The following is a 16,856-nucleotide window of genomic DNA, read 5'->3' as shown; positions in this document are numbered from 1 at the left end:
TACGTTATAAAATACATCTTAACAAGACAAATATTATTATTCATGTTCTGAATGGTTCAGTGGGGTGTTTCTCTAAAAGCTACATTTGCATGACATGACCCGGATTAGATGTAAAAGGCTTTGAAAAACAAAAGCTTGGTATTCGCTGAGTGCTCCGTTGACATTTCACAGAGGTATGCTTGTTTTTGTGAGAAATCTTAGAAAGAGTACAGGAATTTCAAATTAATATGAAAAGTATATACTAAAATAAGAAAATACTTCATGTCCTGTCTCAAAATCTTTTTCCATCTGACCTCTATACTGTTTTATGTCCTGTGGATTCAAGAAGAAAGTTCAACGGGAAAAAGAACCTGTCAAGTAGCCAGTAGCCTTAATTCATGGACAGAGTCCAGCCTGGCAGACGCCATGCAATGTTCCAGATTTTTGACCACTTTTTTTCTTTGGCTTCCATTGACTTAGTCACACTAATTCTGGCCGTCCTACAAGGTTCTGACAGAGAGATGAGGCTTGAACCATTGGTTTTCCGTTAGAGGATGATCTACACAATTCATTATTTAACCCACTGGGCAAAAGATGCATTTTTGTGTCTGTGTATGCATGCCTGTGTGTGTGGCTGAGTGTGTCTTTCTGAGACAAGGGCACCAAAGCAGTAGAGACGACGGGAGGGGGGGTGGGGGGTGTTACCACTACCAGAGTGGAGAGAGAGATGAGAGATGGAACAGCTAAAATAAACATATTATGTTTTGTGTGGGAGGGTGTTATGGGTGTATATGTAATAATATGTGTGTATAATATGTATTGTGTGTGTATTCCTGTCTGTGTGTGTATTCCTGTGTGTGTGTGTGTGTGTGTGTATTCCTGTGCGTCTGTGTGTGTGTGTGTGTGTGTGTGAGTGTGTGTGTGTGTGTGTGTGTGTGTGTGTGTGTGTGTGTGTGTGTGTGTGTGTGTGTGTGTGTGTGTGTGTGTATTCCTGTGTGTCTGTGTGTGTGTGTGTGTGGGGGGGGGGGGGGGGGGGGATAGAACCAATCCAAGACACTTGTCACCCTGATAGCTGCTAGGTCCAAGGACCCCTCACTACAAACAACCTCCAACACCCAGTCAGAGCTGCAGACTATCTGAGGAATTCACTTCACATCACCTACATTCCTACTCAAATTTCAACATTACTGATTCCTTTAAGGTTTTGTTTCACACAATTGAAAGTGTAACAGGGTGTGATTCTTGAACATGTGCCATCCAGACACGTGTGCTTGTTTTCACATTTCAACATTGTTGTGTGTGAGTTTCTGTTTACTGCTGTTGTTGTTTACTGTTGTTGGTGGTTATCTGCTTACCTGTCTCTCCAGGTCTGTCTGTGCTGCTGTCTATCTGTCAGGGCAGTTAGCAGGGTCTCTGCCATCTCTCTCCTGCCCTCCTCCGGTTGTCCCTCTTCCTCTACCGCTGCCAGTAAGAGTTGCGTCTGAAAGATAGGAAGTAAACAGGAAATTGTGTATTAAAATGACATGGTTGCATATCTCGATTCTGTCTATGAATCAAAGAAAACCATATCTCAGACGAACCAGGCCTAATTTGGCGCAGGCAGAGTTTGAGCTGTTCTGAACACTTCCTGACTCGCCTGTTCGAGGTACAGGCTTCCTGGACATGTCATTTGATGCGTCTATTTGTCCTGGATACACCCATAGTAGCCTCTTGCGTCGTTGAGACAACATTCAGAAACCAGTTGTTATCACGAAAACGTCTCCAAAGTCCGAACAGTTTGAGCTACAGACTATTATGACCCCATCATGGCATCAAAGCATACTCTCACGAAGACCGACATGCTGTCTCTTTTGCTCTACGACGATCACAAGCCACACTCGTTAGAACAGGGTTTTTCTACATAGAAGATCATGAATAAGTATTGCATTGTGAAAAATTCCTGATACTTTCTAAAAACTCCCAGACAGACATGAAACACTTACAGACAAATCACAGACATGGGTAAAAGACAATATGGATATAACAGTCCTTTTCATTCATTTCTGCCCAGGGAATAGAGTCTATAATGCAGGGAAAAGTGTCTATAATGCAGGGAGTAGAGTATATAATGCAGGGTATAGAGTCTATAATGCAGGGAGTAGAGTATATAATGCAGGGTATAGAGTCTATAATGCAGGGTATAGAGTCTATAATGCAGGGCGTAGAGTATATAATGCAGGGCATAGAGTCTATAATGCAGGGAGTAGAGTATATAATGCAGGGTATAGAGTCTATAATGCAGGGTATAGAGTCTATAATGCAGGGCGTAGAGTATATAATGCAGGGTATAGAGTCGATAATGCAGGGAGTAGAGTATATAATGCAGGGTACAGTCTATAATGCAGGGAGTAGTGTCTATAATGCAGGGAGTAGAGTATATAATGCAGGGTATAGAGTCTATAATGCAGGGCGTAGAGTATATAATGAAGGGTATAGAGTCTATAATGCAGGGAGTAGAGTATATAATGCAGGGTATAGAGTCTATAATGCAGGGCATGGAGTATATAATGAAGGGTATAGAGTCTATAATGCAGGGAGTAGAGTATATAATGCAGGGAGTAGAGTATATAATGCAGGTAGTAGAGTATATAATGCAGGGAGTAGAGTATATAAAGCAGGGTATAGAGTATATAATGCAGTGAGTAGTGTCTATAATGCAGGGTATAGAGTCTATAATGCAGGGAGTAGAGTATATAAAGCAGGGTATAGAGTCTATAATGCAGGGAGTAGAGTATATAAAGCAGGGTATAGAATCTATAATGCAGGGAGTAGAGTATATAATGCAGGGTATATAGTCTATAATGCAGAGAGTAGTTTCTATAATGCAGGGCGTAGAGTATATAATGCAGGGCATAGAGTATATAATGCAGGGAGTAGTGTCTATAATGCAGGGAGTACAGTATATAATGCAGGGTATAGAGTCTATAATGCAGGGAGTAGGGTCTATAATGCAGGGAGTAGAGTATATAATGCAGGGTATAGAGTCTATAATGCAGTGAGTAGAGTATATAATGCAGGGTTTAGAGCCGATAATGCAGGGAGTAGTGTCTATAATGCAGGGAGTAGAGTATATAATGCAGGGTATAGAGTCTATAATGCAGGGAGTAGAGTATATAATGCAGGGTATATAGTCTATAATGCAGGGAGTAGAGTATATAATGCAGGGTATAGAGTCTATAATGCAGGGAGTAGAGTATATAATGCAGGGTATAGAGTCTATAATGCAGGGTGTAGAGTCTATAATGCAGGGAGTAGAGTATATAATGCAGGGTATAGTCTATAATGCAGGGAGTAGTGTCTATAATGCAGGGAGTAGAGTATATAATGCAGGGTATAGAGTCTATAATGCAGGGCGTAGAGTATATAATGCAGGGTATAGAGTCGATAATGCAGGGAGTAGAGTATATAATGCAGGGTATAGTCTATAATGCAGGGAGTAGTGTCTATAATGCAGGGAGTAGAGTATATAATGAAGGGTATAGAGTCTATAATGCAGGGAGTAGAGTATATAATGCAGGGTGCAGAGTCTATAATGCAGGGAGTAGTGTCTATAATGCAGGAAGTAGAGTATATAATACAGGGTATAGAGTCTATAATGCAGGGATTGGTGTCTATAATGCAGGGAGTAGAGTATATAAAGCAGGGTATAGAGTATAATGCAGAGAGTAGTGTCTATAATGCAGGGAGTAGAGTATATAATGCAGGGTATAGAGTCTATAATGCAGGGTATAGAGTATATAATGCAGTGTATAGAGTCTATAATGCAGGGAGTAGTGTCTATAATGCAGGGCGTAAAGCATATAATGCAGGGCGTAGAGCATATAATGCAGGGTATAGAGTCGATAATGCAGGGAATAGAGTATATAATGCAGGGTATAGAGTCTATAATGCAGGGAGTAGGGTCTATAATGCAGGGAGTAGAGTATATAATGCAGGGTATAGAGTCTATAATGCAGTGAGTAGAGTATATAATGCAGGGTTTAGAGCTGATAATGCAGGGAGTAGTGTCTATAATGCAGGGAGTAGAGTATATAATGCAGGGTATAGTCTATAATGCAGGGTATATAGTCTATAATGCAGGGAGTAGAGTATATAATGCAGGGTATAGAGTCTATAATGCAGGGCGTAGAGTATATAATGCAGGGTATAGAGTCGATAATGCAGGGAGTAGAGTCGATAATGCAGGGTATAGTCTATAATGCAGGGAGTAGTGTCTATAATGCAGGGAGTAGAGTATATAATGCAGGGTATAGAGTCTATAATGCAGGGCGTAGAGTATATAATGCAGGGTATAGAGTCTATAATGCAGGGTATAGAGTCTATAATGCAGGGCGTAGAGTATATAATGCAGGGTATAGAGTCTATAATGCAGGGAGTAGAGTATATAATGCAGGGTATAGAGTCTATAATGCAGGGTATAGAGTCTATAATGCAGGGCGTAGAGTATATAATGCAGGGTATAGAGTCGATAATGCAGGGAGTAGAGTATATAATGCAGGGTACAGTCTATAATGCAGGGAGTAGTGTCTATAATGCAGGGAGTAGAGTATATAATGCAGGGTATAGAGTCTATAATGCAGGGCGTAGAGTATATAATGAAGGGTATAGAGTCTATAATGCAGGGAGTAGAGTATATAATGCAGGGTATAGAGTCTATAATGCAGGGCATGGAGTATATAATGAAGGGTATAGAGTCTATAATGCAGGGAGTAGAGTATATAATGCAGGGAGTAGAGTATATAATGCAGGTAGTAGAGTATATAATGCAGGGAGTAGAGTATATAAAGCAGGGTATAGAGTATATAATGCAGTGAGTAGTGTCTATAATGCAGGGTATAGAGTCTATAATGCAGGGAGTAGAGTATATAAAGCAGGGTATAGAGTCTATAATGCAGGGAGTAGAGTATATAAAGCAGGGTATAGAATCTATAATGCAGGGAGTAGAGTATATAATGCAGGGTATATAGTCTATAATGCAGAGAGTAGTTTCTATAATGCAGGGCGTAGAGTATATAATGCAGGGCATAGAGTATATAATGCAGGGAGTAGTGTCTATAATGCAGGGAGTACAGTATATAATGCAGGGTATAGAGTCTATAATGCAGGGAGTAGGGTCTATAATGCAGGGAGTAGAGTATATAATGCAGGGTATAGAGTCTATAATGCAGTGAGTAGAGTATATAATGCAGGGTTTAGAGCCGATAATGCAGGGAGTAGTGTCTATAATGCAGGGAGTAGAGTATATAATGCAGGGTATAGAGTCTATAATGCAGGGAGTAGAGTATATAATGCAGGGTATATAGTCTATAATGCAGGGAGTAGAGTATATAATGCAGGGTATAGAGTCTATAATGCAGGGAGTAGAGTATATAATGCAGGGTATAGAGTCTATAATGCAGGGTGTAGAGTCTATAATGCAGGGAGTAGAGTATATAATGCAGGGTATAGTCTATAATGCAGGGAGTAGTGTCTATAATGCAGGGAGTAGAGTATATAATGCAGGGTATAGAGTCTATAATGCAGGGCGTAGAGTATATAATGCAGGGTATAGAGTCGATAATGCAGGGAGTAGAGTATATAATGCAGGGTATAGTCTATAATGCAGGGAGTAGTGTCTATAATGCAGGGAGTAGAGTATATAATGAAGGGTATAGAGTCTATAATGCAGGGAGTAGAGTATATAATGCAGGGTGCAGAGTCTATAATGCAGGGAGTAGTGTCTATAATGCAGGAAGTAGAGTATATAATACAGGGTATAGAGTCTATAATGCAGGGATTGGTGTCTATAATGCAGGGAGTAGAGTATATAAAGCAGGGTATAGAGTATAATGCAGAGAGTAGTGTCTATAATGCAGGGAGTAGAGTATATAATGCAGGGTATAGAGTATATAATGCAGGGTATAGAGTATATAATGCAGTGTATAGAGTCTATAATGCAGGGAGTAGTGTCTATAATGCAGGGCGTAAAGTATATAATGCAGGGCGTAGAGCATATAATGCAGGGTATAGAGTCGATAATGCAGGGAATAGAGTATATAATGCAGGGTATAGAGTCTATAATGCAGGGAGTAGGGTCTATAATGCAGGGAGTAGAGTATATAATGCAGGGTATAGAGTCTATAATGCAGTGAGTAGAGTATATAATGCAGGGTTTAGAGCTGATAATGCAGGGAGTAGTGTCTATAATGCAGGGAGTAGAGTATATAATGCAGGGTATAGTCTATAATGCAGGGTATATAGTCTATAATGCAGGGAGTAGAGTATATAATGCAGGGTATAGAGTCTATAATGCAGGGCGTAGAGTATATAATGCAGGGTATAGAGTCGATAATGCAGGGAGTAGAGTCGATAATGCAGGGTATAGTCTATAATGCAGGGAGTAGTGTCTATAATGCAGGGAGTAGAGTATATAATGCAGGGTATAGAGTCTATAATGCAGGGCGTAGAGTATATAATGCAGGGTACAGAGTCGATAATGCAGGGAGTAGAGTATATAATGCAGGGTATAGTCTATAATGCAGGGAGTAGTGTCTATAATGCAAGGAGTAGAGTATATAATGCAGTGTATAGAGTCTATAATGCAGGGAGTAGTGTCTATAATGCAGGGCGTAGAGCATATAATGCAGGGTATAGAGTCGATAATGCAGGGAATAGAGTATATAATGCAGGGTATAGAGTCTATAATGCAGGGAGTAGGGTCTATAATGCAGGGAGTAGAGTATATAATGCAGGGTATAGAGTCTATAATGCAGTGAGTAGAGTATATAATGCAGGGTTTAGAGCCGATAATGCAGGGAGTAGTGTCTATAATGCAGGGAGTAGAGTATATAATGCAGGGTATAGAGTCTATAATGCAGAGAGTAGTGTCTATAATGCAGGGAGAAGAGTATATAAAGCAGGGTATAGAGTCTATAATGCAGAGAGTAGTGTCTATAATGCAGGGAGTAGAGTATATAATGCAGGGTATAGAGTCTATAATGCAGGGTATAGAGTATATAATGCAGTGTATAGAGTCTATAATGCAGGGAGTAGTGTCTATAATGCAGGGCGTAAAGTATATAATGCAGGGCGTAGAGCATATAATGCAGGGTATAGAGTCGATAATGCAGGGAATAGAGTATATAATGCAGGGTATAGAGTCTATAATGCAGGGAGTAGGGTCTATAATGCAGGGAGTAGAGTATATAATGCAGGGTATAGAGTCTATAATGCAGTGAGTAGAGTATATAATGCAGGGTTTAGAGCCGATAATGCAGGGAGTAGTGTCTATAATGCAGGGAGTAGAGTATATAATGCAGGGTAGAGAGTCTATAATGCAGGGAATAGAGTATATAATGCAGGGTATAGAGTCTATAATGCAGGGTATATAGTCTATAATGCAGGGAGTAGAGTATATAATGCAGGGTATAGAGTCTATAATGCAGGGAGTAGAGTATATAATGCAGGGTATAGAGTCTATAATGCAGGGTGTAGAGTCTATAATGCAGGGTATAGAGTCTATAATGCAGGGTATAGAGTCTATAATGCAGGGAGTAGAGTATATAATGCAGGGTATAGTCTATAATGCAGGGAGTAGTGTCTATAATGCAGGGAGTAGAGTATATAATGCAGGGTATAGAGCCTATAATGCAGGGAGTAGTGTCTATAATGCAGGGAGTAGAGTATATAATGCAGGGTATAGAGTCTATAATGCAGGGTATATAGTCTATAATGCAGGGAGTAGAGTATATAATGCAGGGTATAGATTCTATAATGCAGGGAGTAGAGTATATAATGCAGGGTATAGAGTCTATAATGCAGGGTATATAGTCTATAATGCAGGGAGTAGAGTATATAATGCAGGGTTTAGAGTCTATAATGCAGGGAGTAGTGTCTATAATGCAGGGAGTAGAGTATATAATGCAGTGTATAGAGTCTATAATGCAGGGAGTAGTGTCTATAATGCAGGGCGTAAAGTATATAATGCAGGGCGTAGAGCATATAATGCAGGGTATAGAGTCGATAATGCACGGAATAGAGTATATAATGCAGGGTATAGAGTCTATAATGCAGGGAGTAGGGTCTATAATGCAGGGAGTAGAGTATATAATGCAGGGTATAGAGTCTATAATGCAGTGAGTAGAGTATATAATGCAGGGTTTAGAGCCGATAATGCAGGGAGTAGTGTCTATAATGCAGGGAGTAGAGTATATAATGCAGGGTATAGTCTATAATGCAGGGTATATAGTCTATAATGCAGGGAGTAGAGTATATAATGCAGGGTATAGAGTCTATAATGCAGGGCGTAGAGTATATAATGCAGGGTATAGAGTCGATAATGCAGGGAGTAGAGTCGATAATGCAGGGTATAGTCTATAATGCAGGGAGTAGTGTCTATAATGCAGGGAGTAGAGTATATAATGCAGGGTATAGAGTCTATAATGCAGGGCGTAGAGTATATAATGCAGGGTACAGAGTCGGTAATGCAGGGAGTAGAGTATACAATGCAGGGTATAGTCTATAATGCAGGGAGTAGTGTCTATAATGCAAGGAGTAGAGTATATAATGCAGTGTATAGAGTCTATAATGCAGGGAGTAGTGTCTATAATGCAGGGCGTAAAGTATATAATGCAGGGCGTAGAGCATATAATGCAGGGTATAGAGTCGATAATGCAGGGAATAGAGTATATAATGCAGGGTATAGAGTCTATAATGCAGGGAGTAGGGTCTATAATGCAGGGAGTAGAGTATATAATGCAGGGTATAGAGTCTATAATGCAGTGAGTAGAGTATATAATGCAGGGTTTAGAGCCGATAATGCAGGGAGTAGTGTCTATAATGCAGGGAGTAGAGTATATAATGCAGGGTAGAGAGTCTATAATGCAGGGAATAGAGTATATAATGCAGTGTATAGAGTCTATAATGCAGGGTATATAGTCTATAATGCAGGGAGTAGAGTATATAATGCAGGGTATAGAGTCTATAATGCAGGGAGTAGAGTATATAATGCAGGGTATAGAGTCTATAATGCAGGGTGTAGAGTATATAATGCAGGGTATAGAGTCTATAATGCAGGGAGTAGAGTATATAATGCAGGGTATAGTCTATAATGCAGGGAGTAGTGTCTATAATGCAGGGAGTAGAGTATATAATGCAGGGTATAGAGTCTATAATGCAGGGCGTAGAGTATATAATGCAGGGTATAGAGTCTATAATGTAGGGAGTAGAGTATATAATGCAGGGTATAGTCTATACTGCAGGGAGTAGTGTCTATAATGCAGGGAGTAGAGTATATAATGCAGGGTATAGAGCCTATAATGCAGGGAGTAGTGTCTATAATGCAGGGAGTAGAGTATATAATGCAGGGTATAGAGTCTATAATGCAGGGTATATAGTCTATAATGCAGGGAGTAGAGTATATAATGCAGGGTATAGAGTCTATAATGCAGGGAGTAGAGTATATAATGCAGGGTATAGAGTCTATAATGCAGGGTGTAGAGTATATAATGCAGGGAATAGAGTATATAATGCAGGGTAGAGAGTCTATAATGCAGGGTATAGTCTATAATGCAGGGAGTAGAGTATATAATGCAGGGTATAGAGTCTATAATGCAGGGAGTAGAGTATATAATGCAGGGTATAGAGTCTATAATGCAGGGTGTAGAGTATATAATGCAGGGTATAGAGTCTATAATGCAGGGAGTAGAGTATATAATGCAGGGTATAGTCTATAATGCAGGGAGTAGTGTCTATAATGCAGGGAGTAGAGTATATAATGCAGGGTATAGAGTCTATAATGCAGGGCGTAGAGTATATAATGCAGGGTATAGAGTCTATAATGTAGGGAGTAGAGTATATAATGCAGGGTATAGTCTATAATGCAGGGAGTAGTGTCTATAATGCAGGGAGTAGAGTATATAATGCAGGGTATAGAGCCTATAATGCAGGGAGTAGTGTCTATAATGCAGGGAGTAGAGTATATAATGCAGGGTATAGAGTCTATAATGCAGGGTATATAGTCTATAATGCAGGGAGTAGAGTATATAATGCAGGGTATAGAGTCTATAATGCAGGGAGTAGAGTATATAATGCAGGGTATAGAGTCTATAATGCAGGGTGTAGAGTATATAATGCAGGGAATAGAGTATATAATGCAGGGTAGAGAGTCTATAATGCAGGGTATAGTCTATAATGCAGGGAGTAGAGTATATAATGCAGGGTATAGAGTCTATAATGCAGGGAGTAGAGTATATAATGCAGGGTATAGAGTCTATAATGCAGGGTGTAGAGTATATAATGCAGGGTATAGAGTCTATAATGCAGGGAGTAGAGTATATAATGCAGGGTATAGTCTATAATGCAGGGAGTAGTGTCTATAATGCAGGGAGTAGAGTATATAATGCAGGGTATAGAGTCTATAATGCAGGGCGTAGAGTATATAATGCAGGGTATAGAGTCTATAATGTAGGGAGTAGAGTATATAATGCAGGGTATAGTCTATAATGCAGGGAGTAGTGTCTATAATGCAGGGAGTAGAGTATATAATGCAGGGTATAGAGTCTATAATGCAGGGATTAGTGTCTATAATGCAGGGTATAGAGTCTATAATGCAGGGAGTAGAGTATATAAAGCAGGGTATAGAGTCTATAATGCAGGGATTGGTGTCTATAATGCAGGGAGTAAAGTATATAAAGCAGGGTATAGAGTCTATAATGCAGGGAGTAGTGTCTATAATGCAGGAAGTAGAGTATATAATGCAGGGTATAGTCTATTATGCAGGGAGTAGTGTCTATAATGCAGGGAGTAGAGTATATAATGCAGGGTATAGAGTATATAATGCAGGGATTAGTGTCTATAATGCAGGGTATAGAGTCTATAATGCAGGGAGTAGAGTATATAAAGCAGGGTATAGAGTCTATAATGCAGGCATTGGTGTCTATAATGCAGGGAGTAGAGTATATAAAGCAGGGTATAGAGTCTATAATGCAGGGAATAGAGTATATAAAGCAGGGTATAGAGTCTATAATGCAGGGAATAGAGTATATAATGCAGGGAGTAGTGTCTATAATGCAGGGAGTAGAGTATATAAAGCAGGGTATAGTCTATAATGCAGGGAATAGAGTATATAATGCAGGGAGTAGTGTCTATAATGCAGGGAGTAGAGTATATAAAGCAGGGTATAGAGTCTATAATGCAGGGTATAGAGTCTATAATGCAGGGAGTAGAGTATATAAAGCAGGGTATAGAGTCTATAATGCATGGATTGGTGTCTATAATGCAGGGAGTAGAGTCTATAATGCAGGGAATAGAGTATATAATGCAGGGTATAGAGTCTATAATGCAGGGATTGGTGTCTATAATGCAGGGAGTAGAGTATATAATGCAGGGTATAGAGTCTATAATGCAGGGATTAGTGTCTATAATGCAGGGTATAGAGTCTATAATGCAGGGAGTAGAGTATATAATGCAGGGAGTAGATTATATAAAGCAGGGTATAGAGTCTATAATGCAGGGATTGGTGTCTATAATGCAGGGAGTAGAGTATATAAAGCAGGGTATAGAGTCTATAATGCAGGGAGTAGAGTCTATAATGCAGGGTATAGAGTCTATAATGCAGGGAGTAGAGTCTATAATGCTGCAATAGACTCATAGTTGATGTCATAAATTCCAAATTTAATACAGTTGACACAGACTATTTGAATATTAATTTCCTGTATTTACATTTATACGTAAACACAGACCTCACTTGTGTAGTGACATTATTAAATTATATTTTTGGTATCAAACAGTTTTTTTATTCTGGTTGTCCTGAAAAAATAAAAAAGTGAAGCACTTCAATGTGAGGGTTTGCCAAGCAGATACATGAAATGAGTGACAAAACTGGACTGATACGCTGATTGGGTTTGGGACTGATGAAATTAAATTCTGTTTCTGGTAATAGCCACTGTGACACAATTCTGACCAAGATTGAACCTTGAACTCATCTTTAACCACAGGCCAAACTCTATTCCTAGCTCACAACTCCAACCCTAACCTTGCCATAGCCTTATCACAAAACACCAGCAAAATGTTCTCCAAAAAGGACCTAGAGATAATCCAGACTGAATATGAAGGCAGTTTCACATCAGAGGATGGCAAATTACCCAAAATATTAGAGAATGAGTCAATTAATCACGTATACCACTGGTGTGTAATGTGTGAGTATCCCCTGTTGAACATGAATTACAGTGCGGCTTAGAGTGTGACGTGGTGCATCAACGTTAATCTGGAACATACTGGTAACCTCTCCTCTCTGTTCCTCTCCTCTGTTTTCTCCCCTCCTCTGCTGTCTTCTCCTCTCCTCCTCTTCTCTAAGCTGCTTCAGAGGAAGTCAAATGAAAAGGGATCTGGCAGACCAAATTAAATGCAGTTCTGTCAGTGCTGCTCAAATCCCTCTTTCCCTTCAGTCTTTTTCTCTCTCCATTTCTCTCCCTCTGTTTCTCTTTCCATCTCTCTCTCCCTTCGTCTCTCGGTCTCTCTCTACCACCCTTGCTCTCTCTCCCCTCCATCTCTTTCTCCCTCTGTTTCTCTCCCTCCTCTCTCTCTCCATCTCTCCCCTCAGAGGGAGGTGTGATGGATCTGTTACTCTGACTGACTCTGACTGCTTGTTAAGAGCAGTCTCTTCCTGTCACATCCACCAGTCACACACTTTCATTTCCTCCTATTACACAGCTACCTCTTTCTATCTCCTCTTCATTCTTTCCCTCCTCTCTTTCAAAACCTGCAATGCAAGGGAGACTCTTTTCCCAGCCTTTTTAATCAGTTTCTGACAATCCACCTGTCTGTCTTCATTCGTGTGAGGACAGGTTTGATTGTGGGTTCTTGAGAAGGGAGCGGAGCAGGATTCAGAGACGTTCAAATCACCCTCACTTCCCTCTACACCGATGGGACAGGTGTCAAAACATTTGATGACACGGGTGGCGAGCCGAGGACATGTGACCGATTGCACCTGAGGAGAATGAGACGTCAGATAAATCAGCTGACCAGAGGAGAGAATGGTGGCTGGCTATAGGTTTGATCCCTATGGAAACTGTACTGTAGCCGTCACCTTGCATCAAGCACTAATCTTCATATGATTGACAGCTTGAGAAACTATGAGAAAGTGCATTCCGTGTGTATCAACGTCTCTGAAATGAGTTCTCACCATCTCTATGGATTGCTTTTCTTTACAGTACTCCTAAATCGTGTTTGTCTGCTGTGTGATTCAGCACTGCTGAGTAAAACTGAACCATAACTGAACTGAAACCTATTTAACCTGCTTTAAACCCACTAAATGCTGACTCTGTATGTGTGTCTCTTCACTCTGGAGGTGTGAGGGGTCAGGGGTTCAGAGGAGGGGAAGACAGAGGGGAAGAGCCCTTCTGTCCCCCCTCTGCCCCAGCATGGATGATGACAGAAGCCACAAAGGAGCAGGAGAAGACCCACAACAGGATCTTCACACTGATGGCAGGCCTGAACTCATGCTCACCTCTCCTCTTAATTCTTAGTAAACACACTGGCAACAGGCTCCCGAGAGGGGCGAGGGGCGTATGTGTGTGCGTGTGTGGGTGCGTGTGCGTGTCTATGTGTGTTTGTTGTGCTGTGTTCAGGAGGGACTGACTGACCGGTGATGACTGACCGCTTCAGGTTTAGCCCCAGGCTGATACCCAGGCCCTTCGGAGACTACTGCTTGTTTACTGCACTGAGCCAGAGCAAGTTCCTTACCATGCCCCAGACCCACACCTACTCAGCCCCACACCGGCCTGCCCTACACCCATAGCCCACACCTACCCAGCCCCAGCCTGCCCTACACCCCAAGCCCACACCTACCCAACCCAGAATGCCCTACACCCACAGTCCCACACCTACCCAGCCCCAGCCTGCCCTACACCCCAAGCCCACACCTACCCAGCCCAGCATGCCCTACACCCACAGTCCCACACCTACCCAGCCCCAGCCTGCCCTACACCCCAAGCCCACACCTACCCAGCCCAGCATGCCCTACACCCACAACCCACACCTACACAGCCCAGCATGCCCTACACCCACAGCCCACACCTACCCAGCCCAGAATGCCCTACACCCAGAGCCCACACCTACCGAGCCCACCCTGCACTACTCTCACAGCCCACACCTACCCAGCCCAGCCTGCTACTCATATAGCCCACACCTACCCATCCCAGCCTGCCCTACTCCCACAGCCAACAACTACCCAGCCTGCCCTACACCCACAGCCCACACCTGCCCTACTTCCACAGCCCACACCTACCCAGGCCAGCATGCCCTATACCCACAGCACACACCTACCCAGGCCAGCCTGCCCTACACCCACAGCCCACACCTACCAAGCCCAGCCTGCTACTCACACAGCCAACACCTACCCATCCCAGCCTGCCCTACTCCCACAGCCAACAACTACCCAGCCTGCCCTACACCCACAGCCCACACCTGCCCTACTTCCACAGCCCACACCTACCCAGGCCAGCATGCCCTACACCCACAACCCACACCTACACAGCCCATCATGCCCTACACCCACAGCCCACACCTACCCAGCCCAGAATGCCCTACACCCAGAGCGCACACCTACCCAGCCCAGCCTGCTACTCACACAGCCCACACCTACCCATCCCAGCCTGCCCTACTCCCACAGCCAACAACTACCCAGCCTGCCCTACACCCACAGCCCACACCTGCCCTACTTCCACAGCCCACACCTACCCAGGCCAGCATGCCCTATACCCACAGCACACACCTACCCAGGCCAGCCTGCCCTACACCCGCAGCCCACACCTACCCAGGCCAGCATGCCCTACACCCACAGCCCACACCTACCCAGCCGTCTCTACACCCACAGCCAACACCTTTATCCTCTCAGCCTCATCTGTTAGCACCGGGTGGCCCTCTCCTCCCCCTCTGTTTACATCCAGATGACAGCACCCGTCCTCAGCTTCCTGATGCTGACCAGAGATGTCCCCGTGACCCGGGGTTGGGACCAAGGGGGAGAGAAAGGGCAGAGGGGAACCTATAGCTGCCACACCCAGATCCAGCTCTATACTCTTGTCCACCAGCTCCAGCATTGTGCATTTAATCTAAAGAAAGGCCTCTAGATTTCCTAGCTTAGGTAAACGAATACAAACATAGACTGAGAACGACTTCTAAAGACCAAACCCCAGGGCAGCCTGGCAAGAGACCTGAGGTGGCAGAACTGAGTGCTCGGGTTGGGGTGTAGGGTTTGAGCATAGCCTGAAGGTAGGGACGGGCATTTGCTCTTGCTGTTCTGTAGGCAAGTACCATGGCTTTGTAGTGGATGTGAGCTTCAACTGGAAGCCAGTGGAGTGTGCGAAGGAGCGTGGTGACATGAGAGAACTTGGGAAGGTTGAAATCCAGGCAGGCTGCAGCATTCTGGATAAGTTGCAGGGGTTTGATGGTACAAGCAGGGAGCCCAGCCAACCGCGAGTTGCAGTAGTCCAGACAGTACAGGACAAGACCCTGGATTAGGACCTGCGTGAGGAAAGGTTGTACTCTACGGATGTTGCAGAGCATGAACCTGCAGGAGCGAGCCACTGCTTTGATGTTTGCAGAGAACGACAGGGTGTTGTCTAGGGTAACGCCAAGATTCTTTCCACTCTGGGAGGGTGACACTGTGGAGTTGTCAACTGTGACGGAGAGGTCTTTAAGTGGGCAGGCCGTCGACGGGAGGAAGAGCAGCTCAGTCTTGTCGAGGTTGAGCTTGAGGTGGTGGGCCGTCATCCAAGTTGAGATATCTGCCAGAGATGAGTGTCGCCACCTGGGTGTCAGAAGGGGGAAAAGTGAAAAGTAGTTGAGTGTCATCCGCATAGCAATGATAGGAGAGACCATGTGAGGATATGACGGAGCAGAGTAACATGGTGTATAGAGAGTAGAGGGCCTAGAACCGAGCCTTGGGGGACACCAGTAGTGAGAGTACGTGGTGCAGACACAGATCCTCTCCATGTCACCTGGTGACACGCACAACTAACAAACAACTATCTAACATCTGATCTCAAATACCACCATTTGTGTTTCCATATAAAACGACTGGGAACAAAATAAAAGTGAGGGTAGACGGGGCTGTGTTATTATGGTGCTATGCTTCACTACCAGTCCAAAGGTGACTGGTTTGGTCACAGTGTAACTTATAGAAAGTATATTACTAGGGAGGAAGTAGGAAGTGATAGGAAAATAAGCTCCAGAGTGGTTCACATACCATAAATATTGCAGTGCATTCAGACTGACCCTAGAGTATCGTTCAAATTGTTAACACCCCATGAAAAGTCTTATTGCCTGACTTCAGATCAGCAGTTGCAGGCATGTTGGATTATATCTGTCTCTACTTCCTCTTTTGGACCAGGCTATGACTTACACTCATCTCCCCACACTGCAGTTAAAAGTTACCCACAGATCTAAAACCAGATTAACCTACCCTCAATTCTAACCTTATCCATTGCGGAGTAAAGACATATCTGACCCTTTATCAGTGGTTAGAGATAGGGCAGCATATACCTTACTGCTCTGCACACCTCTGTCTGTCTGACTCCCTGGCACAGCCACATTTACCAGTCCCAGCAATGTACAGGCCTCCTCGTCAGACTCTCTGTGCCAACTACAGGCTGCCCATAATGGAGGCCTAGCTTTGCCCAGTAATCCATCCTTCTGTTTATGACTGCTGGGGCACCTCTTACACAACCAGCTACATGGAGGAGCTCATGTCACGCTGACCAAGACGGCCAACCTCAAACATCCACACAGATATCTGTACCAGCCAGAGTCTTAACCCTGCTCTCTCTCACTCCTTCTCAATGTCTTTCTATCTGTCCCTC

At 43.1% G+C, this 16,856-nt stretch overlaps 1 protein-coding gene across 1 annotated transcript in view; it reads right to left on the bottom strand.

Moving 5' to 3' along the window:
• The window catches only part of LOC135551175 (alpha-ketoglutarate-dependent dioxygenase FTO-like), a 189,983-nt gene that overhangs the window by 104,391 nt on the left and 68,736 nt on the right, over positions 1-16,856 (bottom strand). Inside the window, exon 8 of the mRNA XM_064982540.1 lies at positions 1,335-1,459. Within this exon, the coding sequence (XP_064838612.1) occupies positions 1,335-1,459 (125 nt within the window). The remainder of the gene's footprint in view (positions 1-1,334; positions 1,460-16,856) is intronic.

Source organism: Oncorhynchus masou, chromosome 1 (genome assembly GCF_036934945.1).
Source record: "Oncorhynchus masou masou isolate Uvic2021 chromosome 1, UVic_Omas_1.1, whole genome shotgun sequence".
In the NCBI taxonomy this organism is placed as follows: domain Eukaryota; kingdom Metazoa; phylum Chordata; class Actinopteri; order Salmoniformes; family Salmonidae; genus Oncorhynchus; species Oncorhynchus masou.
Note: the sequence above shows the minus strand (reverse complement) of the source record. Positions and strands in the feature narration are given on the sequence as shown.